The 27331-nt window shown below is 42.1% G+C and overlaps 1 protein-coding gene across 4 annotated transcripts in view; it reads left to right on the top strand.

Moving 5' to 3' along the window:
* Positions 1 to 27331, top strand: part of BMPER (BMP binding endothelial regulator) — a 233619-nt gene that overhangs the window by 142999 nt on the left and 63289 nt on the right. For 2 of the 4 annotated variants that reach the window (XM_006201883.3, XM_015237306.3), the window contains exons 10-12: positions 1624 to 1728; positions 5310 to 5355; positions 21073 to 21402. In XM_006201883.3, the coding sequence (XP_006201945.2) occupies positions 1624 to 1728; positions 5310 to 5355; positions 21073 to 21402 (481 nt within the window). The remainder of the gene's footprint in view (positions 1 to 1623; positions 1729 to 5309; positions 5356 to 21072; positions 21403 to 27331) is intronic. The other 2 variants (XM_072964690.1, XM_072964689.1) reach the window with 2 other exon arrangements.

Raw genomic sequence — 27331 nt, 5'->3', positions numbered from 1 at the left:
GGCTGTGTGCGGGCCCTCTGCTACCCATCTCAGGTGTGTTTCACATTGGTTTCTGACAGCCCCTGTGGGAAGTTACACAGTGACCATTTCAACGTCAGGATGAAGATTGTTGGCTTTGTTCAAAGTGCCACCACCTATTTGGTTTTCCCCTGGAGCAGAAGCAGTCTCTCTGTACCTGAAGGCGTCATCTCAGGATACTCGTGAGAATTGAGACCCTCAGAATCAAATCAGATATGGAGGCTCCTCGGGCACGCTGCCCTTGGCCAGACTTCCTGTTGTAGGATGGGAGGGAGAGTCTTGGTTCTTACGGACTCTGTAGGAAGACCTGATGTGTCGCACCCAAGGGAAGGGGGTCACGTGTGTGTTGTGTCTACACAAGGCTTTCAGAGCCACTTGTGTGTCCATTTCACACAAAGTCATCCTCTGTCTTCAGAGCACTTGGACGCAGTAGACTCACTCTCATGAGAGTGTTGTGTGCAAAGTCCCTTCCAGGTTCCTTTCTGTGGATGAGGCTTGAAGGAATTAGCAGAGGGTCCTCCTTGAAGCACTGAGTCCTAGAAATGCCCTCAGAGAATTTGCAATAGTCAGATGCCCTTTCTGACGGATTCAGTCGGAGAGATAAAAGGCAATAGAGAGTAGATCGTCCTTAAAATACCTTCCAAAAAGGAGAAGAGAGAGGGAAAGCAGTAGTCCGTATCACAGGTCTGAGCCAGTTTTCCTGTTTTTAATAAAATTTGCTGCTTAGATCTGTAAGCCTAGAAAGAAACCCTTGCTTTGTTTTCAGGCCTGACTCTGTTGCCCATAATCTCTTTTCTCACAAGCAAGGATGCACATTCCTGCGTGTTCTCCCGAGGTACAGGGTTTTTGTGGCCAGGCATTTGGCAGTTGCAGATGATAAATCCAACGAGCCAAAGAAATTCCTCAAACAGCCCTTCCTGGGCTAGGAAATGGGACTCAAAACGCTACCCAGCTTTCCTGGGAGGAGAGTATCAGACAGGCAGGGACATGGGACAAATGGCTCTTGGAGTCTTCTGTCTGGGTGCCACATTTTCAGATGGCTTGCTGGTCAGGTGTCTGCTTGCCAGTGGGAATCATCTAAGTTAGCCTCTATTCTTTGCATGTTCGTGCCCTGTGTGGGCCAGAACCATGTCACATCTGGGAATAAACTAACCACCTCCGGACATCTCAATTAACTGCTGGCGTCTGGGACAGCTCAAACCTTTCAGCCTATCAAATGGGAAACTTAGCTCTTTGTTGTTGCATCGTGAATGGAAACTCTTGTTTGTCTCTCAGGGTGAAACTCTCTCAGGGTAAACAATGCAGGAGGAGCAAGATGCAAATATGACTTGGTTAGACGCACAAGAACTCTTTTTATATCCTGGAGGAGGGTTGCGTGCCCAGACACACACACACACACACACACACACACACACACACACCTTCAAATCTAATCTTTCTATTAAATCAGCTAGGCGTAGATAAACACTTCAGAGTCATTTACTCTAATGATGGCATCCATCACTCTGGGTAAGGAACGCTTTCCTTGACAGACAAATCCCAGCCTATTGGATTAGCTCCCATCAGCCTCCAGCTGACAGTGGAATCCTGTGCTCTCTCCTGCAGGATGGAGAGATGTGGTCCTCTGTTAACTGTACCATCTGTGCTTGTGTGAAAGGCAAGACAGAGTGTCGCAAGAAGCAGTGCGTTCCCATCAGCAGTTGCCCTCAGGTACGTCTGCAGGTGGAGGTGGACTTTCTCTTGACTTCAGCATCTTGAGAACCATCCTGTGGGTGGCGTAGTCACCCACTATCTTCTGAATACAGAATCCAGATCCTCCAAAATTCCAGGTTCTGGAATAGCTCTCACCTTGCCCTAGTCCCCACTCTCCTATTTCTTATTGACCTTCTCCCAGTTTTTTGTCTTAACATTTCCAACTCCTGTTTGAACTGCTCCCTTGTATCTTTTGCTGGGTTTTCTGTTGAATATCATAACATGCCTTTGCATTTTTCTCCTTTCTCTCTCTCTCTCTTCTCAAATCAGTTTTCTTCCCTTAGTCATTCAAAGTAGTATGTTAATTAATAAATTCTCCCAGGGGTTTCACCTGCCCAATAGCACCCTCCAACCCCTCTACTGAAAATTTCCCTCTTTAACCCTGGCCTGTCTTATAGCCCCAAATGGAAATAGCATCTTTATGGAAATATCTCTTTTCAGAAACCCACAGTTCCAGTGCACTGAATAAAGCAACCATTATCTTCTCAAGCCTGAGCTTCATTGAATTCACCTCAGCAACTTGAAACCTTTCAAGGTTTTATGCGTTTTGGGAAAATGTCAAACCTATTCAGTACCTTCTAGTGAATGAAAAAATATGTCCATATATTCAGGACATGTCTTCTGTTCTCTGTTATAGGCAGCTTTTAATTTTATTCACATCTGTTATTATGATAAACAAAAAGTTGCTGTTTTTATTTGAGTGCCAAATGAGGCACAAAAAAACAACAGCTGTGTCTATTGCACAACTGAATTAAGAGGGGGAGAGAAAAAAGAAAAAAAGAAAAACCCTAATTAGTCTTGCTTTAAAAAGCCTCAGACATAGAACTGAAAACCTCCCATAAAAGAAAAAAAAAAAAAAGAACAGGAGATACAATAAGTAGACTTGAACACGGTCTGCTCATAAATATTCATTGGGAAAAATGGGATCACATCATTTATGCCAGTCCTCAGGGAACCCTCGCTGCTAATGAACTCTCGCAGCACATGTTAGTAATAATGGGCTTCCTTATTCTACAAGACAAAAACAGAACGCTGTGCCAAGCTGGTGGCTCAAGTAACCAGCCTCAGCAGGCCGCGGGGAGGTTTCCAGCTTCACTTGAGTCCTGCCACTTGTGGCAGGGGTGATGGTTTTCATTGTCCTCTTGCCGTGAGGAGGTCAACGCCTTTTATGTCACCAGCATCTCATTAGCATCTCTTCTCCACGGACCATATTTGGGCCAGGAGCATCCGTCCCTCCAGGCGCCGGCCTTCCCCACCCCACCCCCTCCCTGTCTTGTCACAGCCAGCCAGTCAGTGCCCGGCTCCTGCCTCCGGGGCCACCTTTCTGTTTCTAGGCATTTTTCCAAGCATTCCTCCAGTCCACACTTTCCCTCCTTAGGGGCCAGCACCAGCACTTTGGAAGATAAGTTAGTTCTACCATGGAAATCCTGTTAAACACTTCTCTTCCCCTGCGCTGCCTGGGGAAATTAAAACGAAATTTTTTTTTTTTGAAGTAGACAGTATTCCTGCTTTATCCTTCCTGGCTACTACACATCTCTTTTTCCAGAAATATACATGCCTTGTTGAAGAAGAATCTGTGGTTGGATTCCCTCCCTGACAATCCCCCAGAGGCAAAGGAGTGCCTTCTGTGAGGAGGACCGAGGGTTCCACCAGGGCCAGGGTCGCTATGTCACTGTCATGTCATCATTGCTGACATGTACTGCGACTGCCTCTGCAGTTGCAGGACCGACCTTGTTTGATGCTGAGACCACCCTTCTGAGGTGGGTGCTGCTACCAGACCCTTCTTACTGATGCGGTCACAGAGCATCCAGGGTTCACAGCGAGAGACGCGTAAACAGCTCTGCTCCACTGGTACAGAGCACCTTAAACACCACACCCTGGGGCTGTCATTCCATCAGCCTGAGCCAACCTCCTTTGGCTTTGTCCTCAGCGGCTTTCAGTCACGAGAAGCGTAAGAGACCTCTGTGCCAAATGGAAACAGATAACAGCTCTTGCCAGTGAAAGTGTCATGATGCCCCAAACCATGGGAAGGCTGCATGGGATGGAGTTTTAAGTCTCATTGAAACTTGTCATAGCCTTTAGTGTCCCATTTTAGGCTTAGCTGATGCAAAAATGGTTCAGACATGGTTCCACTTCTTCAGTTACCAACTAGCTTTTCTCTTTCTTTCTTTCCTTCCTTCTTTCTTTCTTTCCTTCCTTCCTTCCTGTTGGTATGATTTCTTTTTCTTTCTTTTGAGTACCTAAATCTATTCTTGACGCAGTGGGCAAGTAAGTGTGTGGCCTTGACACAGGCCTTGGGCCACCTTTCTGTGGTCTCTGTTTCCTTAGTTTCATAGAAGGAGGGGAAAGGGGCATCAATATTTAGAGGGTTGTTTTGAAGTGTAATTGCAATAAAGTGTGAAGGATGTACAACATTCTTTGTAATGTATAGCAGATACCCAATGAAATTCTCTTAAAGATGAGAGAGAATAAAAATCTGGAGTGGAGAAAAGGTGGCCTATACGGTCGCACAAAACTAGGTTTGATTTTGGGCCCTACCACCCTTGTATTGCATGGCATCAATTTCTTCATCTATAAAAAGGGAAATAGCTCATAAAGTTCTCGTGCATCTTAATGACAAGGACTATGGTAACATAATATTAATTAAACCCTAATATGTTCTAAATATTAACCTATTAAATCCTTACCACTCAGCTGATGTTAGGTAACTTAAGGAAAATACCTAATGGCATATTGGTTCCGTAGCATGTGCTTCAAATGTTAATCTTTTCCCACGTCTCTTTTCCTGCCAGTCCACTGAGTCAGAGATAAGACAATGCCATTTTCCGTTAGGGGTCCTGAGAATATGCTTCTTCCTTTAAATGTCAAGCATTAGGGGAAAAAAACTGAAAGAAACGCAGTGTAGGAGATTACACTGCATTTCCAGAAAGGCAATGGAAAATTACTCAGCATTTCAAAACCCTCAGTTTCATTGGCCTTGACTGCATAACAATGACTTAACATGATAGCATCCCACTTTCTGAAATAAGAAATCAGACTGAATTTGATCTGTAGCACAGATATGTTCATAAGCGTAGGCCCAAGCTTGGGTGACGGTTTGTTTTGGGGGCCCCTCCTGTAAGCAAAGAGAGAACGAAGGCCTTGCATGGATTGATAGGCTGGGAGATTATGACAATTCCTATTTTTATGAGCATGCACTGGGTCTCCAGAGGGCTAGATTTGAGTAGCAGTGAAAAAAGGTAGAATCCAGACTGTCCCCATCTTCCCTCCATGTGAGAAAAATCACACCATTGAGCCCCTTCAGTATTGTATTTCTCAGAGGATAAAAACAGGAAAGCTTTCTGAGTGACTTTGCCTGGCCTTAGAACTTGATACTCGAAACTTCATTTTCACCACCATCATCACCATCTGGGCACTGAGTTCAAATACAGCTTGGACTGATTTCATTGGTTTATCTGGTATTAGATTTAAGAAAGAGTTTTGTCCTCAGCAGACCCTGTTTCTTAACATTAAACTCTTTCTTTTTTTTCCTCGATTAGGGTAAAATTCTCAACAGGAAAGGATGCTGTCCTATTTGCACTGAAAGTAAGTTTATTCCATTGAAAATGTGCTATTAATATGTGTTTCACATTTTATCATGCAGCAAGGAAAATGGTGGTGTAACTTTTCAGCCTATTTCTATAGGTACAGGATGGGATCTTCTCACCTCCCTACAGACAATTTAAGTCAGTGGTAATCTTCGCACAGAACATAACTGAGACAAATGTAGATGTTTCCATCAGAATTTGTTGCTATGAGAAATTGAGAAGATAAATGGTCTGATGAGGTTTTTAGAAAGGACCAGATAACTTAATGTACGTTTTAACTTCTAATAGCATTTGCAGTCGTAGCGGCTAAGATAACGATACCCAGTAAAACCAAACATCGTGCATAATCTAGGAGAGATTTTCCTGCTATCATTTGAAAGTCAAACAGCTGTACTTCTTCCTCCCTCATCCCCACCCCCATGTCACTTGGGCACATCCCGTGTTGCTCTTGGTAAAAGATAAAACAACAGACATTAGGCTGGCAGTGGTTTGACCCTCCTGTTATTTTTGACTGTTACTGAAGCTTCTCTCTAACGTGGCCTGAAAGCCATCTGGGACTGTGCTACGCATCACAGACAGCATAGCAACAGACTTACTGTCATCCCCACATCTAGACATGCCCAGATCTATTAGCAAATCCCCGTTTTAGTCCTCCTCACATTCATCTGGTTTCAGGATAGCTTTCTGAAGTGTTTCATTGAAGGGAGAGTATTCATAATGTCACTGTCAAATTAGTTCTGAAGCATGATAAGCAGGATTAACCAAGCCATGGAATCTATTAGAAGGTATTTTATGAGCCATTCAGGCTTAGAGAAGTGGGCTTTGATGATGGCTGAAAGCAGCTTTCACATGGGAATAGATTTGTTTATTCCACTTGTCTGAAATTAGAGTTTATAAGAGTTATCTTGGCTCTTGTTTTTGGACAATAAAGAGTTCATACATAAGTTCATTCTGTGTATTACTATGTACACAGATGTGTATATACTACTAAACACATATCTCACTGGTTTTTTGAGACAGATATTAAATGGTTATACACTGTACACTGGATAAAAGTGCTCGTTGAATTAATGAAAAATAAATTATAGATTTCATTAAAGAATTTTTCTTTAAAGATAATGAAATACCTGAAATAACTCAAAGGAGGCCAACCAAATACGACTTTGTAGAGCCTGGGAATTATGCAGGAAGTAGAATTGGCTATGATTAACACACCAGTTGATTTTAAAACATGTGTATAAACTATTACATTTAATCATCTTCCCAGAGACTCTCTGAGGAAACTTTGTTTATGGATGGTTTGGAGACTGCTTCCAGCTTAATTCCTTGTTGGATAAGCAGAGTTGAGTCTAAATTGATGAAGTTTCCCGCTGTATCTGTGTGCATGGAGATGTTTGCATTTCCCTGGAAAGTATCTCCTAGCTAAAGCAGAGACAGACTTCCAGCAAACTCCTCAGATTTTCTAGCTAACCCTTTTGATTTGCATGAGAACAGAGGGGCTCCGTCTGCCCATCTCACTGCTTTCAGGCAAGACCACTGCTGCTCAGCTTAATACAAACATACAGCTGGTCTCGTACCAAAACAGCCTGCATGTTGAATCATCTGACTTTATGTTACCAGAATCAAGAAGGGTGATTTTTGAGATCGCTGAGAGGAAGGCTACATTTCATTATCAGTTTATCCACTCCGGACTAGCCTTTCCATGTATAGAAAACTGGTGGTTTATCAGAAAACAAAAAAGAAAGAAGAGAAGAATAGAAGGATGGGCATGACAAATCCAAATCAAAAGTTTTTAAGTAGACGTATTTAATGTTTATTGTCCATGTATTGTACATTGCACCATAAATATAAATACCATATGTGTGAATGAGCCCGTGACTTCTGCCACTGAGAGAGGCAGTTGGCAAGGGGAAAAGCCACCCAGCTGGAGGGGCAGCAGGGAGACCACTGACTCTCTGCGCCTGCATCCAGCAGGTCAGTGTGGGAAGAGTCCAGGCATGTGGTTCTTGGTCCAAATCAAAATGATATCATCAGATGGCAGTTTCTCAATTTCCTTTGGTGTTCTTTCCATCTGTTTACTCTATCTTGCTCTCCAGAAGTTCTTCCATCAATGCTGTAAAACACATTCTGTTTAGAGAGGTTTATTTGTTCAGACTGAATTATGAGATGGGGTGACTTTCTGCTTTTTTTAAGCAATGCCCAGATTTTCATTGCACGTTCAGGTAGACTTATCCCAATGTCCTGTAGCTAGTTGCCTAAAGACCTCCTTTTTCGAAATTCCTTTGTCATTATATCCAGGATCCAGAACAAGCCTTTGGGCTCATTTTTTTTCCTCCTCTGTCAATTATGAAAGCTCTTCTGGTACATAGGTTTCTAGAGCAGACAAACAAAGGTTGAAGTACAAACTAATGCTAGTGTTTTCGAAAACCGGAAAAATGACTGATTTTTGTCTCGTGCAAACAGGATCACCCATGCATGTACATACCCCACTAGTTACTGCAGAGTTTTCAAGCTCAGTATTATTGATAGTTTGGCCAGATAATTCTTTGTGGTGGGTAAGTCTTTCCTGTGCATTTTGTGAGGTTTAGCAATATCTGTGGCCTCTACCAACTAGATGCTGATAGCAACCCCTCCCCTGAAGGTGTGACAACCAACACTATCTCCAGACATTTCCAAAAGTCCCCTGGGGGGGCACCTTCAGCCCTGACTGAGAACCGCTGGTACTCTAAACAGGGGTGACAGCATAGATGAATCCAGAAATAAACACCTGTGGTATGAATCCCAGTAACTGGATTCTTGACACAGTGATTAGATGAAATAGAAGGGGAAGGGTAGAGTGAGGCTGACCTTTTGCTGATGTAAAAAATGACAAACTAAAAGCCTCTGGATTCAATTGAATATGTTTCTGTATTTTCATTGTCTAGCCCTACAAAAAAATTATAAAGGCATGATTATATCTTGATTGATTAAAGTCACCATCTTCACTTTAGTTGCTAGGAAGCTAGAAATAAATTTTTATCCCATCACTAGTGGCATGTGGGTTTTGTGCAGTGAGCTTTCTCCTGACGTCATCTTATGTGTCTACTACTCTTACATGTCTTGGATTAATTTAGTGTGTGTGCCTATAAACTACTTCTAATCCTCTTTTGAATGGAGGCAAGGAAAAAATACTTAGATACATACATCCATACATACACAAATAAAATGAGTTGATTCCATGGTTTCAGAACCAAACCTTACTTTGATTACCTGCAGTAGTTAAATGAGTGTGGCATTATTTCCAGCAGTGACATTGCATTATCCGTTTCTGAAATCCCACACAATTCCAGCTTTATTGACTGGCTTAGTCTGTCTCGGTAGTGCCTGGGGCTCTCAGACCCCTGAAAGGAACAGTGAAGAGGAAACCTGAAGTAAATGTGTTGTACGTTCTCAGAGGCTTCTCTTTGCCATAGTCAGTGATAACAGTAATTTATAATTTTGGAGGTAATAGGCAACAGCTGAGGCACAAAATTGTTGTACTCCTTAAAGTACAACGCTCTTTGTGGGGTTGGTCTGAAAGACCAGTGGTGATTCTTTAAAAAAAAAAGAGTCCTCTTAAAGCCAGACCTGAAGAAAGTGTGAAAAGGATTACTGTCTTTTAATAACACAGGACATTCTCCCTTTCGAACTGAAAAGAATTAATTTGGTTCGGATGATTTATTTAAAATAAAATGTTTGCCGTGAACTAAACAAACTTTATAAAGCTTTTGTGCAAATGCCGTTTCTTGCCAAAGTATGAGCTATAGACTAAAGCGCGTCCCGCTTTCCCTGGGCTGATTGCCGTGGGACCATGAGTTGGGTGCCAAGAAGGCCACTGTCCATTGTGTGCGTAGCACTTGGTTTACCAAGTGAAATGTTACCTTACCGCACGTGTGGCAAACAGTAGGTGGAATCTTGTCCTCGCTACCCGACAAGAGACCTGAATCAGATAAATTCTTTGCTGGCAGAATGTCTGTTTTCAGACACAGAGGTAGTACTTAGTAGCGAAGTTTTCACTAGCAGAGGAGTGGATGTGTGTGTGTGTGTGTGGATGTGTGTGTGTTGAGAGAGAGAGGAGAGAGAGAGAAAGAGACTGACTTTGAGAAAGAATTTAATCTCAACCATCTACAAGACCAGAGGCAACCCAAGGCAGCCCAGACATAGATGTCCAATCTCCAGTCTCATGGATTCATTAAGTAGTGCCTGTAGCTACATCAGTCCTAACCATCGGGATCCCAACCCAAAATGAAAGTTCACGATTACATAACGCAGAGGAGGATAGGGTATACTGAGCACAGATGTGGGTTTAATTGAAATAACCTCAACTACACATCCCACAAGTAACAGGAAGTATCAGATTTCAGCAACTTAGGGTGCGAGGAGGCTCACAGTTGCCAGGTGACTTTTTAAAAGCCTCAAGGGTTAGATTCCCAGCTGTGCGCAGCACTGCTGTGCCTGCTGTTCTAGAGGACCCCCGCCTGCTGCGTGTGCCCAGCGCGGGCACCGTGGAGTTGCCCTGGCTGGTTTGGGCTCACCTACTTAAGACCCTGAGTGTGCCTGCAGCTATCTCTAATTAAAGAGTAGCTGGGGTTGAGGGGAATGCAACAACATCTTAATGAAACAGTGACCTTTGGGCCTATTTTATGAGAAATCTCCACTGACAGAGGTTCCGCAAATTAGTAATTCTGTGTTTGAGCAAGGTTTCTGGCCTCTGAGACTGTAAGCAGCTCCAGGTTCCTTAATGCCAAGAGTCTGTCCTTAACCAGGGAAAGCAAGGAAATTTGAAACCGGAGTTCAGGATGCTTGTAGAATAAGAATTTGTGGTGTTGACTTTAGCCTTGCCGAGGAGGTGTTAAGCTAAGTGGCCACTGAAGTTTCTGCCCCAGCATCTGGAGGTGGATTTGTCACTGCTCCCGAGGCCCAACCAGCAGAGAGAGGTGGCAGATAAAACCCAACTGTACCACACATGGTGTCTAGGAAACCCCACACAGGCAGGAGGGGCATTAAAAGGGTGTGAGGAAATCAGTTTGTTTTCTGTTATGGATGCTGTTCTGTGCTAAGGGATACTGTTCCTTTAAATTTTCTGACTGTAAGTTGATGCAAAGTTGGAGGAGGCAGAAATTATTGGGGGCCATCTTCTATCTACCACCTATTGTCATTTTCTACAGGATGTTAATACTTCATAAGTTCTGACCGTATACTTACCAGTCATCGTCACCACCATCATCCTCATCATCAAATAACAACAATGGGTAATAATTGCAGGGGCAGCCATGGCTCATACTTGTTTAGCATCTTCTGTGTGTCTGAATGCTGTCCTGGGCTATCTCATTTGATCTTTGATCCTTGCAGCCACCTTCTAGGCAAGTCATGTTATTAGCTCCATTTTACAGCTGAGGGAACTGAGGCTTAGGGATTAAGTGGTGGAGCCTGAATTCCTACAAGGAAGTCTGGTCCCAGGGCCTGGGCTGGAATTTCTACTCTTGACTTCTTTGTCATTTTTGTACGGTCAGACAACTGATTGCAATTAGGAAGGGAAGAGAAGGTCTGGAGGGCTTTACAATTGGTGAGGATTAGAGACTGGTGAAGGATCTCAGGCAGAGTTTCCATTTTGACAGGGTTTCCCTCCACCCCACCCAGGAAGAAACTTAGATTCAAGTGCCCAGACTTTCATCTACCTGGCGACAGCGCCACCTTTCTGCTTCGGCGCAGAGCAGTGATAGTTGGTGTGCTCGACAAATCCAGCTGGCATAGTTTTCCATGTCCTCTCACTTTTCCCGGTATTTTTCTTCTCCTTCCTGGCACCTCAGGGTTGAGATATTTCCAGCAGTAAATGAAGATCTCTCCCAATTTTCTTACAATAATAAAATACATGTAATTTAATATTTGAAATAACTGTGTATAAATTTCACTGGGAGTAGGAAAGAGTTGAAGTTGCTCCACCAGTCATGGTCATTATATTAACATCATGGAATTGTATAAACGAATGGACCTTACTATGAGGTCAACCCTCTTCCTTCTTAGGTGAGGAAACTGAGACTCAGGGTAGTATTAACTGAAGAGTTGGGATGAAAACCTGAATTTTTTTTTGTTTTTTAACCTCCTACTCCAATATTCATTCTGTAACATACGGCCCCCCTGGATTTTTGCTTGGGATATACCATTATTAAATCATTCAATGAAAAGTTGCTTTCTTGCCTAATTTTTAAAGACTATGTTTTATACAGAAAGATACATATTTATAAATACATATTCATTATTAGACACCTGGTCCATTTAGTCAAGGCTGCCATCTTGAATCACAAAAAAGAGGCAAAGCATCCAGTTTTTAAAGGAACTTGTGACCAAAACATCTTAACAGTGGTACACCTAAAATGCGGCTAAGTGAAAAAACAAACAAAGAATACAAATCCCAAACTCTGAAAATGAAAAGTATACTTTGTGGAAAAGCCTGTATAATAAATTACACATTACTATATGCAAAGCTGAGGCAGGTTTATACCTCTCTTGGGGTCACATCTCCCACGAGTAAAATAAGAACAACAAAAATTGCTACTCTGCTGCCTCTACAATTGCTTCTATTACCAGCAGCGATTTATTGAATATAAATCCGTGTCAGACATTGTGATAAACACTCTCCATGCATTCTGTCGTTTAATCTCACAACAATCCGTGAAGTGGAAGCTATTATCCCCATTTTAGAAATGAGAGATCTGAGGGTCTGAGGAATTAAATAAGGTGAGGTCAGCTAATGCCTGGTCCATGGGACCCCAAAGCCGAAACTTTTAAGCACTATTGTGTGTTCTCTGTTGACTATGTTATTCTTCATTTTGGAGGCTTGCCTCTGGATATATACGAAGTTTACCAATTTCTTTCCTCTATACATGATCAGGGTCTTCTATTTGAAAGCAGTTGTATTTCCTCACCTCTTAAAACCTTAGCTACGTTTCCGAGGTCCCTTAAACTCTTCAGTCTCTTGGGTTATAATACTTGAGTTCTAACCTTCCCTGGGAGTTTGAAGAAATGACTCATTAGCTGCACTCTGTAGTTCCCTTTGATGTGAAGTTCATATTGATGAATACTGTCCTCTTCTTCCTCATCGCAGTCCCCTTTTTGGTTAAAACTCTCTGCCCCCAACCATTGCTCCCCTCCTCTGCTCCACACTTTCCTGTCTCTCTTCAGTACACACATCTGTTCTCCTTCCACTTGACACCTTTTAATCCTGTGAACTCACAGCTCTGCCTCCACGGTCCCCCTTCTTCAGTTAACTCTCTCATTCTGGTTTCATATTGTCTGTACTTCCAGGTTCTTAATGTAGGACTTCTGGACAAGACGCTAATATGGTAGATCTCAGTGTCTCATTTTTTTGGAGACCAGGTTCTTCTTTCACAGTGTACTGTATTTGAATTTAACAGTTGCTACCTATGATTCTCCAAATTATCTTGGTTGGGAGTTGGATGAAGAGATTAATGGCTGATTTCCAGCCCCTATCTGTTGACTGAATTCTGGCACCTCCTTTATCCCAGCTGCACAGGTTTTGAGTCTTAATGTTATTTCTCATACTTTTGGCATTTCTCTCCCATGTTGATCATTGGTCATCAAGTCTGGTTGCTTGTCTCTTTGCATTGTTTTTCTAATAAATAATTTCCTTTCCATTCCCACAGCAGCCAGACCCTCATCCTTTCGCCTGCAACTAACTTCTGTTTTTCCCTCCGTCAGCCCTTTCTGCATACCACTGTCAGAACCCAAACTTGGCTTTCACAAGGACCTACACACCAGCTTCCTGCACTGGTTTCTTGCAGAATTTCCCAAAGTTTGTTTTATAAAACGCTAGTGCTGAGGGACAGTGATGAGTAATATTTTTGAAACAAGACTCTGTGATTAAATACATTAGGGAAATGCTGGGTCAAGTAAACTTAGATATGTTTCCTCACTGCAGAGTTCTCAGAGCCCTTTCTATGCCAGCGTGCAGGGTAAACTTTCAGGAGGATGATGGAGTACGGGTACCTCCCGAACTAATTTGGGCTGCAAAGGTTTTTCTTATTTCTACTTATTTTGGCAGAGTCACAGGCAGGATTGATGTTTCAGAGGAAACAGGTTAAGAAATGTTGGTTCTTTGGACTACATTTAAACTTCTTGGGCTGGCAATAAATCTCAGGCCAATTTATTTATAGATGGCTTGAGTGTCTCACATCTCTCGGAGCAACTACCCGCTCTGGCAGATGGGTCTTCTACTCTTCTTGCGTAAGCTGCCTTCTTTCCCTTGCCCATGACTGTTAACATACTTCTTTTGGCCTCGAGGCTTACTCCATTCTAGTCCCAAATCTACCTTGTATATGTCTTTCCTAGACCAACTCAGCTCACGTTGTCTTTTCAACAGATTTCTGTTTTGTATGTATGTTACAGTCTTATTCAGTCCTATTTTAGCCAGTCTATTTACTTGATTTGCATAGTTTTATCATAATAAAACTAACAATGACTACCGTCTGAGCATCTATTATGTTCTAAGCACTTTTGTGATCCTGTCTTTATCTTTATAATCACCCTGAAAGCTGGTGGTTCTTAGACACACTTTACAGGTGAACAAATTGAAGTTGTGTAGGTGGTGTGTGCATGATTTTGTAGTCACTGAGTGGCAAGACTGGGATTCAAACCCAGACTCTCTTCTCAGCAACATACTTAAAGTTCCCAGAGCTTTAAGGTGGCTTTAAAGCTAGAAGGTAGGTTAATTTAGAGACGTGAAACCTATCTCTTCAGCTCAGGTACACAGCTTTCTTTATTGATAAATAGCAATTTCTAGTTTAAAGAGACCAGACGTTTTGGGGTCAGAGCTTGGTTGATAGAGTGGCAAAAATGCTCATCTGTAACAAGTTTGTATTAACACTTGGTGAGTTTCCAGCATTCTGGAAGGTGTCCTGGAGGACATGGATTAAAAAGCTGATACAGACTCTGAGTTTAGGAACTTGCAATGTGGTTCGGGAGATGAAATGTAAACACCTTTAAATGAGAAAACCATATAATATAGTTTATAGTTAACTTCTAGATAGGTATTCTTAAACTGAAGTTCATGAACTCCTAAGAGGTCATTGATCAGTCTTGGGATAGGGTGTCTGTGAACCTCTACATTTGAGCCAGTATATTCATGTACACTTGGAAGGGTATCTACACATTTCTTCAGATTCCCAAAAAGCTCTGTAACCCAGCTCGTTAACTCTGACTGGCTACGGTGCTGTAATACATAGAGTGTAAATGGAAACATCATGGCCAGGAAGGCACTGGCCTCAGAGCCACAGACACTGGGTTGGACTCTGTCTTTACTGCTGTTCTCTGGTTGACCATGAGTAACATGACAACCTCTCTAAACTCATTGCTAAGAAATTAAAAGAAGAATCAGAGAAGTAGTGAGGCTTAGAGGAGATAGTGAAATTATGGAAAGTATCTGGCATAAACTAGTCACTTTAGAATAGTCACATTGGCTTTTGCTAAATGTACTAGTTTCATTTTGCTGCAGATACAAACTTAGTATCTTAAAAACAGTACACATTTTGTTATCTTAATAAGTTCTGGAGATCAGAAGTTTGAAATGGATCTAAATCGGCTAAAATCAAGGTGTTGGCAGGGCCGCATTCCTTCTTGAGGCTCTAGGGGAGAATCCATTTTCAAGCTTTGTCCAGCTTCTTAAGGCTGCCCGTGTTGTTTGATTCAAGGCCTCCTTCTGTCTTCAAAGCCGACAGTGGCAAATCAAGTCCTCATGCTGCATCACTGACACCCACTCTTCTGGCTTCCTCTTTCACTGTTAAGGATACTCATGATAACGTTGGTCCTGCCTGGATTATCCAGGATAATTCTCCATCTCAGCTGAGTAACCACCTTAGTTCCATTTGCAGCCTTAACTCCTTGTTCTGCGAGCCTTCATTAATTATTCAATTAATTAATGGATTAAGCAAAATTCTATTTATTACCTGCCATAGGCCATTCATTACAATGAACTATTTTAGTGAATTCAGTGTGGTCAGTTTATTTTTTTCCACCAAAATATATTCTTTAATTAATTAACCCATTTATTTAACAAATATTTGACACCTGACCAGGCATGTCTGTGAGTAATGCACAGATAAGTCTGTTTATCATATTTATATCTATAAATACAGATCTTCCACTATACAAGGCAGCCTGCCAGGCACTAAGAAATACACACAAAATTTACATATAAGGAGTTTAATGCCTGGTTTAGGAGTTAAGGATACATTATTACTAAAAGCTGGGGTAGAAAGTGATTTATCATGAGTCTGCTGTGGGCTTGGTGACCATATTTTTAACCCTCAAACTGAAAAACCTAGTGTGACTAGAGGAGAGAGTATTTGAAATGAAGTCTGTCCCAGAAAATCTGAGCTCTGTGGTCAGTTTTGTTCTGGGGATTTAAAGGAAAGAGCAGTGACTTTGGCTGAGGCACTGGGAAAGCCGGCAGCTGGGGAGCTGGCACGGGAGCCAGGAGCTGAAGGACTCCTGTGCCATAAACTGTGAAGTTCAGGCCACTGTTCGAGCCAAGGTGAGAGGTGAGAAGCCCTGGGCTCAGGTGGGGAGGCTGTAGGACATCAGCCGGGCTTTAGGGTGAAATTTAGTTTAGGTTCGATCTCGAAGGTGGTGATGCTTCCTTTGCTTTGCTGTTGAAGTTGGTGAGTACAGGAGGTTATGGAAAACATGTGGAAAGAAACTTATATTCTTAACAGTATCCCTACCAAACCTTTTCTTTTCTTTTCTTTCTCTCTCTCTCTATTTCTTCCTTCCTTCCTTTCTTTTTAAATATTAGCTTCTGGTGCCTATGCAACTTTTTTAAAAAATCAGTTTTTATATGTAGATTTGTAAGTATATCTGGTGGAGAGAGATCCACTATGCCTTCCCCCCACATTCACACTGTAAAATCAGATTAAGTTCTTGATTTAAGAAGCCACGGGTGTATTAGTTTCTGGTGTACAGCATAGTGAACACTGTAAATTAACTGCATTTTGGCTTAAAAAGACAGAGATTGGGGAAAAAAAGAGAGGGGGGTGGAAAAAGGAAGCCAAGAGTGTAAAATCTTAAAGGAATCCAGGTGCCCCTTGGTGGAACTTCTGTCGGCTTTCAGGTCCCCTGGGGGAAACAGCTGCCTCTGAGCGAGGCCAGAGCCTCCCGTGCGGAGAAGTTCAGTCCTTGCTGTGTCACACACAGCCTGTTTATATTGGAAGCTTACGTCATGTTCAGGAGGAGCCTCGACCAACTGCATAAGGGCTTGTGTTAAGAGCAATGTTTCTAATCCCAGCCTTTCCTGGTTCTTGACTCAAACTTGGCATCATCACGACTCCCACCCACCTGGGGTTCTCAGGAGCCCCTGCACGACCCAGTGACCCTGGTGTCCCATAGGGCCTGTTTCACGGCAGTTTGTGTTGAGGAAAGCTTAAAGCCATATTTTTTATTTGATAGACTTCCTCGTGGTTAGAACACTGCTCCAGAAACGTCCTGATCTGTGTGGTGGTGTGGTACGATGAGTTAGAGAGATGGTTCTCTTTGCAGAAGTAATGGACTGAGGGTGAAAGTCACTTTCTTTGTTTTCAAAGTGATTTTAATAACTGGGGGAATCTTACATTAAGTGAAGAGGAAATAAAATTTCATGTACAGGGTAATCTTAATTATGTTAAAATGCATGCACACACAGGCACCACCCCCCCAAATTGTAAACGGATTATTTCTTGGTGATGGAACTATGAGTGATGCTTTTTTTCTTATGCTTTTCTGTTTTTGTTTTGTTGTGTTTTGGGGGGGGGAGATTAGAGTCTCCTCAGTTTCTCTTATTTTCCTTATGACATGAAGTTATATAATTTTCCCTTAATTTTCTTTGATGGATTTTTGGAGAATAATCACTGCTCTCAGAAAGAAGGCATTTTATTAGAATAAATATACCCATGGCAGAAATAAATGTACCTGATGAGATTAAGAGAAAAACATTGGAATTATGTTTTCAGAAGCAGCCCGAATCTCTCAATTCTCATAGCAGTCTTATTGAAGCACATAACATCAAAGCAATGTTTTCATGCAGTATTTTTAACTTTTGAAAACAAATGTCCTTATTCCAAGAGTATACGTAGCATTTGTAAATAATAACATGTACATGTAAATAATAATGTATATACACAGAAACAAGAAAGAGGAAAATAAATGTCACACATAATTCCATTTCCTAAGAGGAAAAAATATCCTTAATATTTGGGTTTCTACACTTCTCATCCTTTTTCCCCCAATGCCTAGACATTGTATACATTTTACTGAACATAAACTGAAACAAAAATGACGTCTGATGATTGGACTTAAAGGACTATGAAAAAACACACCACTGCTTGTAAACTGGCATTTTTCTCTCTGTCCTCCAACTGAAGCATATTCAAGCAAGGTTAGTTATAGAATGGGCTGTTTATTCAGCTCCAGCGATCACTCCAGTCTTTCCAGAAGAGTGTGACCGGACATCTGGACGTCTTGAACTGCGTCTCCTTTCACCAGGTCTGCTGAACAAAAATTACAGGAGGATACAGTGTTCATGTTTGTCCCCCAAGTGTTTCTCCAGTTTTTCCCTTTTCAGCGAAGCAGATTTGTGTGACCCTGAGCTTCTCAGTTTCAGTTGTTCTCCAGCACACATGTTCGCTGCTCCTGCAGGACTGGGCATAGGGACCTTGAGGAGCCAAGAAAAAGGGCCAAGGTTTCAAAATTATTTTAGTTTGTGATACACACGTCCCAAATGCAACACGTAGTTCTCAGGCATCTTTCTCGTCATGAAATTTTGTTGGCTTCTTCTGTATTGCTGTTACACGAAAAATCATCCTGATCTCCAAACCCTTCTCTTCCACAAGTTAGGAACAACTTGTTTCCTGACAGCCCTGCTCACACACGATTTCCCTTGCCCGGTACCCCTGGATGTCCCGCACTGTTTCCTGTGTGGTTACGAGCAAGCTCAGGTTTCCCAGGGCCCAGGGCCAATATACTAAGGCAGTATATTTTCTGATGCTTCTTTGAGGATTTGCTTTGTCACATAGTTGACCGTATCTACAGGTACCCACATTTTGACTCGTAAAAATAAAACATGAAGGCAACAAAAACGAAAACAGACATGCATAAGGCAGAAAGGAAAAAAAAAATCACTCATGGCTCTACCACCAAGAAATAACCCCAGCTTATAATTTGGTGGTATGTGTGTGTGTGGGTATTTCTCTTAACACAGTCAAGATTATCCTATAGATAGAATTTTGTTTCCTGTTGGCATGAGCATGTCCTCAGTCATGAACATCATCCACAAACTTTTTCAGTGACTACCTAATAGTTTATTTTCTGGATTTACCACCAAGTGCTTAGCTGTTTGTTTAACATTAGCAGACAGTCTAAATATCCATTTTCTTATAATGTGTCCCTGATCTGTAGTGCTAAGGTATGTCGTGAATTCTTGGCAAATGTTAGCGATGACTGTTTTTGTTAATGATAGTTTTGATGCAGTTGGTGTCATCACCGCGAGAGAAGTTGTATGTTGTCCTCTGCAGACTCCGGGCAGAAGGTGCAGGCATTCCCTGTGCCTGCTCACAGCTGAGAGAGGATTTCCCCGGAGTATAATTTCAACTCCTTCATTTGTGCCTGGGCTGAGGTCCATCTGTTACAAGCTCAAAAGCTCAAAAACTTTGATTGATTCTGGTTTTTTTGCCGAGTATGTGGAGTTTAAAACTCTGAAAAGCCCTGGCTTGAATTTGGTGCATCTGGTGGTCAGGTTAACATTTAGTCCTTCTGTGGCAGGTGGTAGTATTAACTCTGAACTGTAATTCTCCTGGTGCACCCTGGGGTGTCCCAAAGGACTGCCTTGCTCCTTGTCAGCCAAAAAGCACCGTTTTCATGCCAGGGAGGGATTCTGCTTGTCAGAATGGGGGCGGGGGGGGATGTGTGATGGGACAATTTTGAAAGTAATCACTTGGAGAAAGAACTGGAAAATGCAGTCTTGGGTGGTTAGCTGGGTGGGGACACTCTGGGGGATGTAGTTAGCTAGGCGGGGACACTCGGGGGGATGTAGTTAGCTGGGCGGGGACACTCGGGGGGATGTAGTTAGCTGGGTGGGGACACTTCCGGGGGATGTAAGATTAGGAAGGTGGAGCTAGGACATAATATGAAGCAACAAACAGTAAAATTGGAGTCACATGAAAAAAAAACCAACCATGAAGGTTAAGGAAGGAATAGAAATGGAGGGTGAATTAAATTGTTAGTGCTGAGGTTTCAAAGCTTTCTCTCCAACCCATCTCTTCCACCCTCCTCCCCCAACTAGAGCCTTTTATATATTCTTTAAAGTATTTGTTCACTGAATCTATCCTGCAAACCAGAAACTCTCTTTTGTGAGTCTCTATTAAATGTTGACAAGGAAAGCTAACTTAGAACAAGTTATTAATTTATTAAATTCCAAATACATGTGATTTAGATGGAGCCATATGAAATTGACACACGAAATGACATAATGTATCATAACATAAAACAACAATACTCTCCAAACACTTTAGAAATTAAAAGCAAATGTTTGCCTTGGATCCCATTGGTCCTATCAGATCATTGGCACATCCTTCCTCTCTCTCAATGCTCTATTCTTCACCGACATACTCAGAGCAATTACTTAAAGGAAAGTTTCACATTCTTGACCTGTTCTGGTGCTGACTGAAAATTGCTTTTTTATGATAGTTCTTTTATCATGTGGGCTAATTTCTTTAAATGGATTTCTCATTTTCTGGTTGTTCACGCCGTCTTAAAAAAAACAGATAAAATATCTTTGCATGCAGAACAAATAAATGCCAAATTTTGTTTTTAAAAAAGAAACAATACTTAATTTTCTCTAAAAACCTTTGAAATACCCCAAAGTGTAAAACTTTACCTGGGTATCGTAAGTATTTGAATTAATGGTATTTTGAAATGATGAATTCTTTGGAATTTCTTTAACTTACCAAATGCTGGGTTTTACAATTTATCTTTTTTTATCTAACTTCAGATTTTGATACACAGATCAAACTATAGGAGCCTTGTATTTCTAAATAAAACACCCAGAGACTATCAGTTTTATTGGTATTTTGGTTCCTAAAAGTTTAAACATGTATCTGTTTGGCAATTCTTTTTGTCTGGCCTTAAAAATACATGAGTACTGAATATAATATATTTGTTTAAACCATGAATAACATTTAGAATACCATGTTTCCAAATGTTTTGAATCAGTTAAATGGAAATAATACTAATGCTTTGGTGTATTGTCATTTATGTTGCTCTCTTTTATTTATTCTCTGTTCTTGCTTATATGGTTATGGAATTAAGTCAGTTCTATTTACAAAATTATCCTAGTTTCATTTCTCTGTCCTTGACATTAAGACCACAGAAGCATATTGAGATTCTCAAATAGAGATGCCTTAAAAAATTCAGGAGTATTATAAATAACTTTTAAATGTACAAGCACCAGAAGTGTTACATGTCCTATGAGGTTTGGTACAAACTTTTAAAACAACTAATCTTTTTTTTTAAGTTGATTTTCCGTAGTGCAGCTCTGCTCAGTCCCTCCCTTACCTGCCAGCTGCCCCTGTCAGGTTTATTGCAGGGACCCCTGATTTCTCTTTGAATCCCTCGCTCGGTTTATGACCTGCTTTTGTCTCTCACTCATCCGCAGAGCCCGGCGTTTGCACGGTATTCGGAGATCCCCACTACAACACTTTTGACGGACGGACATTTAACTTTCAGGGGACGTGTCAGTACGTTTTGACAAAAGACTGCTCCTCCCCTGCCTCGCCCTTTCAGGTGCTGGTGAAGAACGATGCGCGCAGGACCCGCTCCTTCTCCTGGACCAAGTCGGTGGACCTGGTGCTGGGCACCAGCACTGTCAGCCTCCAGCAGCACCTGACCGTGCGCTGGAATGGCTCGCGCATCGCGCTGCCCTGCCAGGCGCCGCAGTTTCACATCGACCTGGATGGCTACCTCTTGAAAGTGACGACCAAAGCAGGTGGGCTTCCAGAAGCACGGGGCTTCTGTGTCTCTCCGGCCCTTCCCTCTGTCTCACCCACTTGGGCTCAGGAGCTGCAGTTGCTTCTCCTCCTCCACGGAGGAAAACCAGAGGCAGAGAAGCGTTCCATTTGTAGGCATTGCCTCATCCGCACCCACTGGAGCTTTGAAGGGGGATCTCAAAGATGGCACAAAATAGCTGAAGAAATTTGCACACTGGGGAGCCTTGCAGTCCAACGCGAGTCTCACCAGTCTTGCAATCTGTCCCCATCCAGTGCTTTTCCATCCTCATTCCAAAAATAGCAGTTGTGCTCTCCGAATAACCCCTTTCCTATGTTTTGTTGCTATTTGAGGCCATTGATGTCCAGCTTGGAATTGTCAGTGTCCTTCCCAGCTTAGCCAGTAATGTGCAGTTTCACATCTGGGAGAAAGAGTGTTTCCTTGTTAGCATCTGTCCAAGAAGGAGGGATTCCTCAAAAGCAAACTGCAAACATGTGGGTGTACAGATGGGAGTGTGGATGATGGACTGTATGACCAGCAGTCCTGGCCGTTCTTGACCCTGGAGAAGGATGCTCATGCGTTGAGGGCTAGAACCATTGGCTCCTGCTGGAGGACACTTAAGGATGCTTGCTCTGAAAGCATCCCCCAGCCTTGGGCACATGGAGCTGGCTGCTGAGGCCTTTTCTCAGCATCACATGTTGCCTGAGGCTTGCTGGACTCTGTATTTCCATGCTGTGGGCAGATCCATTTCCTCTAGGCCAAACTGTTCATGGTTCCTAGTAGGTTACCCCTAGGGGTTCAGTGAGGCTTAAATTCTTGTCTGTGAGGTGCTGCCTAAGAGAGACATCTTAGAAGTAGGACTCAGTCTTTCAGTATCAGCCTCGAAGAATGAATTCAGCTCGTTCACACATTTTATTATATCATGTATGGTTCCTTCCATGCTGCCTTTGGTTAATGCATATTGTTTGTCAATTGGATAATGAATTGCATGTTTTCCTGACCGATGCTGTTTCTTTAAGCGTGATACTTGAGGAAATCAGCATCTTTCTTGCTTTTTGCATTGATGAGAGTTTAACAGTGTAAAAGCATCAGCTGGGTTCCAGGTTCTTTAGCTAATATGGACCCGAAAGGGAAACAATTGATAAAGGAGGCACTTTTGAGGGACTATAGCGACTGTTCTCCCGAGCACCTTCAGAACCCGGCTAATTGTTTCCATTCAAGCCAGAATGTAGGTGGCAAATTGATTTGAGCCCATGGAATGCCAGCTCAGCTAAACAAAGGCAGGAAGCCAAGGAGAAGCCTGGGAGCTTTCATTTAGAGAGTATAACATGGTTTCAGTGAGAAATGTTACATATTAATGTATTGGAACATTCTATAAAGAAGGAAAGATTCCCATTATTCACTTTGAACGCGGTAGATGTGAAAAGCTCCATTCAACTTTAAAGGGATTAGTTCATCCCAGAAGTTCAGACACCTGTTGTTGTATTCAAATAACGTGCCACTCTGCACATGCAGCCCTTGGCTCATTCCTTAGAAGGAGGCAACAGTTTTTGGCTCCATGAAAAAGGTACACGAAACGATCCGTTATTACACAGTACTAATTAGAGGAACCTTGCTTATCCATTTGCAAGCCAGCTAGACACAATGGAGTCTACTGATACGGAAATTATTGGTCAACCACAGCCTAGTTCTCAAAGGGATTCTGGATGCTCGAGGATTCCTAACATTCAAGGAAGTCTGATACTGTTCCTCTCACAGCTGCCAGTGCCTTATGGGATAAGGGCGCTCCTTGTAAGGATTTCACATGGTATAAAAATGAGCAAAGGATGAGACTGCTAAGAAAATAATAAACGATCATATTGAGATAAATACCATAATTAGATTAGTGAATTTCAGTCTCCTAGACCTTGAACTCAGGTTTACAATTTCTTTTCTTTCTCCTTCTCTCTTGCCACAATGGAAATAATTTATGTGGTTCCCTTAATACCCAGCTGAACAATTTCCTGTAGCACGAGAAGTGCACCAGCTTTCTGCTTCCCACGGAAGAACTGTTTATTTCTCTGGGCAGTAAACTTGCTTTGAAATTATCCTTTGAGTGGAGCAATTCCATTTCCAGACAATAGTCTTTTCCACCCTGGTCCACCTACCTCAGTGTATATTACCCTTTAGGGATATTTTCTTTTTTATCACCTATTGATCGTCTATCTCAAATATCCCAGTATACCCTTTGAGTGTTCTCCATCCATAGTTGTTTTGTGTTTTTTTATAAGCTCGTGATCAAAGGGTACTTTCTTCAGAATAGCAGCTTAAATCAAGCCTGCAGCTGGAGGATAGGAGTCGGGGAGGAAGGACGATTTGCCCCTGTGGTTTATAGACTCAGCACTTCGTGATGGAATCATTTGGCAGGGAAGCACAGGTGGCCGTGTGGCTTGGGTGGAATTAGGCTGTAGCTGTTTACCTAATAACAGCTGGGGTAGTAAGAAGGCACCAGGCAGGGCTTAGCAGTTTGGGGAAGCACTCTCACCCCATCACAGCCCCCGCACCCCAACTCCCGGCACTTAGCAGATAATTCAAAAGTCTTTCCTTTCTGCCATCTGTTCGCTTCATCAACTCCACCTGAAAGAGTTACGTCAGATCCACCTGAAAGCATTAACACGTGGGAGTGTGGCTTTTCATTTTACTTTTGGTAGAGCTCTGTACTCGACGAACCTGGAGAATATATTTTTCTTTTTTTCCTTGGCATAAGCTTTGAACAGAAAAACTGTCCATTTTTAAGCATCCCTATGGTATGTCTACAGATCCTGCACCTCCTCTCTCTTTTAAAAGCAGACTGCAGCAAGAGCAATGACAGCAATGCAGAAACAAAGAGACACAGAACAGACATCCCCCAAATAAAAGAACAACAGCTCCCCGACCAAGAAACAAACAAAACAACCACCGAAAACCAGAAGTAGTCTCTGGAGCCGGGTCACACCTTTGAAGGGCGAAAAAGAAGTTGGTTAAACATTCACTGGTGAGAAGGGAAAATTGGAAGGCTCTTCATACAGTGGAAGGAATGTGGCCGCTGCTCACATCCCAGATGAGACATGTGCTTCAGCTCTGGCCTCTAACTCTGCCAGTGATTTCTACAAATGTCCCATGCAGAGAATTGGGAAACTCATCCCAGCTGCAGAAAGGGCTAACCCCAACCTCTAAGCGCTTCCACGACGTTTTCATCTCATAAGATGCCTATTTAAAATATCTTTTGGGAGAGCAGTTTTTTTTTTCCCCAATTACGACTTATAAATTTTTTGCCTGTCACTAATGTAATTTACTTTGTATGGACTTTACTCATGCTAAGGGTAAAAATAATCCTGCAAACACACACACACATGCACATATGTATATATATGTATACAGCACTAGACAAAGGCATCTGTCATCAAATAAGCCATCCTCCCACAATCTGAAGCCCAGCATTGTTCGGTGAAAATTCTCTTAATAGAATAATAACAAAGAAAAGAGGAGGAAAGGAGAGTGAATTACAAATTATTCTCCTACTTTGGGGACGATGTTTCATGAAAGAGATGTCTAGAGTCTTGAGAGAAGAGTTTATTAAAAACACAGTGGGTCTGCATCTTCCCAAGCATGCCTGGACCAGCAGTCCATTGCAAAGAAAGAATCATTGGCTTGTTCACTGTGAGTTGAGTTCCCATGAACTCAGTTGCCCAAAGTCTCAAATTTATTATATCACTGCCAGTAATTTTGTTGGAGCTCCTTTGGATGTAAATTCTCAACCAATGTGGCACTTGGAAGAATAGCATTTGCCTGCTGTCTAGGAAGGAGATTTGTAGTTTGGAAAATTTTGCAATGTGGAGAATCTTTGGAATTAGTCTCTAAAAGTTAGAGTGTTGTATGGAATTGATTTTCTCCCCTCGTTTCTCTGGCTGGGCAGCTGCCTAGTTACAGGCTTAGGAGGTCAAGTTTCTTCTATACCTTAGAGAGTGCGTTACAAATCTTATTATGGTTTGCTTGTCCTTTTTCAAAATGTTATTTCAGTGTCTTAACTAGCATGAAATTCACAAATTTCTTTGGCTTTGCAGATTTGTTGTATCAATTTACAGGGTAATTCATTCATTTAGTGAGTATATACTATGTGCCAGACAATGTGTTGGGTGATGGGGTATGAAGAAATAGAAGTCATTTTATGTGATAGTTGTGGCTGTCAGAATTGACACCATCTTCTCTGAGATCCACACAGGTGGTCAGTCCAGTGTGTGGATAGACGAGCAGTGGGTCCTTGCTCTGATCACCTTGTCCCATGACTGTTTTCTCTTCACTCAGTTACTGTCAAGTGCCCAAGAGAGACTTTCTGATGACCTTCTTCCTTGATTTTTACCCAACTCTATTTAACTGCGTTTTGGAACTGAGCTTCTTCTCCCACCCAAGAAATCTTCTCTACCATTTGCCTTGGACTGAGAATGCTTCCATTCTTTTCATTTATCATACAGTGATTTCCATATAGGCCTTTTTGTTTACCTCTTGAGAAATCCAGTTTTAGGCCACTGGTTTATTCTACCAATCACTCTCCCTAAAGCGGATCTGTAACTCTTTCTTGTGGCCGTTGTGTGGCCTACTCACAGGAATGCTGTTTGGCTGGGCTTCTCCTCCTGGACCAAGTCCAAGGGAATATTGACTTTAGCATATTGGCTTAGGGAATATTAGCTTTTAGCATCTTACTTCTGGGCATTTCTTACCGATCTTACATCACTCTGATGTTGCCTCAAGCCAATTTTATATTCGGACAAGATCCATTCCCTCCCTCCCCACCCATTTCTTCTTTCTCATCATTGCCTTATCCTCTGACTTCTGAGCATCTTCTGAACATTGTGTCATCAGGCTAATATTGATACTTCAAGAATGAAGATGAAGTCGTCTAAAAAGAGTCATGTTGCCCCTTCCACAGGCTCAGAACAAACTAAATCAAAGGCTAGGTTTTATCAGAAACCCAAGAGGGTAAAATTAAAATACCCACAGCTAAGAAGACTTTCTATATTTTTGTTGTTAAAAGGGGACTTTTATGGGCTGTCACTCTCAGGAGACAGTGACAGTGAATAAGGAGAAGTCTCAGGGAAGAAACCTTCTTTTGGTGCTCATGCCACAGAATTGGTACCTAGTTCATCCATTCACTAGGGGCTTGAGTACTGCCAGGATATTACTAGGAGAACAGTAAGAAAAGTTTCCACTACACACTTGAGACATAAAGAAAAACTCTGACCAGAGTTATCATTTACTCTGGGCTGAGCCTCCAATGGCTTTTCGTGAAACCCTCTCCTTTGTCTTATTGGACAGTGTCTTCACATACGATATCAGGATAAATATGAGAACATTTCTTCTTAACCCTCTGGTTGGACTGATCTGTGCTGTGTGACAGCAGAACCTGGTTGTCCAACATGTGACATAGAAATTCCACCACTCAGTACAGTCTCTGGCTAGAGTAAATCCTGGAAGCTTTGGGTCAGCAAGTCTGGAGGAATATATGAATGTTCTCAGACAAGTCCTCCAACTTTTTAGATGGTACATTAAGCAAACCGAGAGGGGCCTACATCTCTACCTTCTAGAGTGGAGACCATTTCCTAGGTGAACAAGAGAGTGCTGTTCCACTGACTCTGTCCCACACAAGAGGAACTTTTGCCCATGATCTGGTAGCCTCCAACACCTCCTCAAATGCTGATGCTTATGATCAGCCCACACATGGAGGCCCCAACCTAGGGCTCATAACAACTCAACCCTGGGAATCATGGATTAAACAGTCAGCATGTCTCAGGGATGACTATAAAATAGCAAGGGAGCAAACATTTTTCATTTGTATGAGTGTTGTCTTTTGAAGAGGATGTGTTCAGAAGCTATATATTTATTACTGTACTCTTCCACTGTAACAAATAATTTGG

This window comes from Vicugna pacos, chromosome 7, assembly GCF_048564905.1.
Source record: "Vicugna pacos chromosome 7, VicPac4, whole genome shotgun sequence".
Taxonomy (NCBI): Eukaryota; Metazoa; Chordata; class Mammalia; order Artiodactyla; family Camelidae; genus Vicugna; species Vicugna pacos.
Note: the sequence above shows the minus strand (reverse complement) of the source record. Positions and strands in the feature narration are given on the sequence as shown.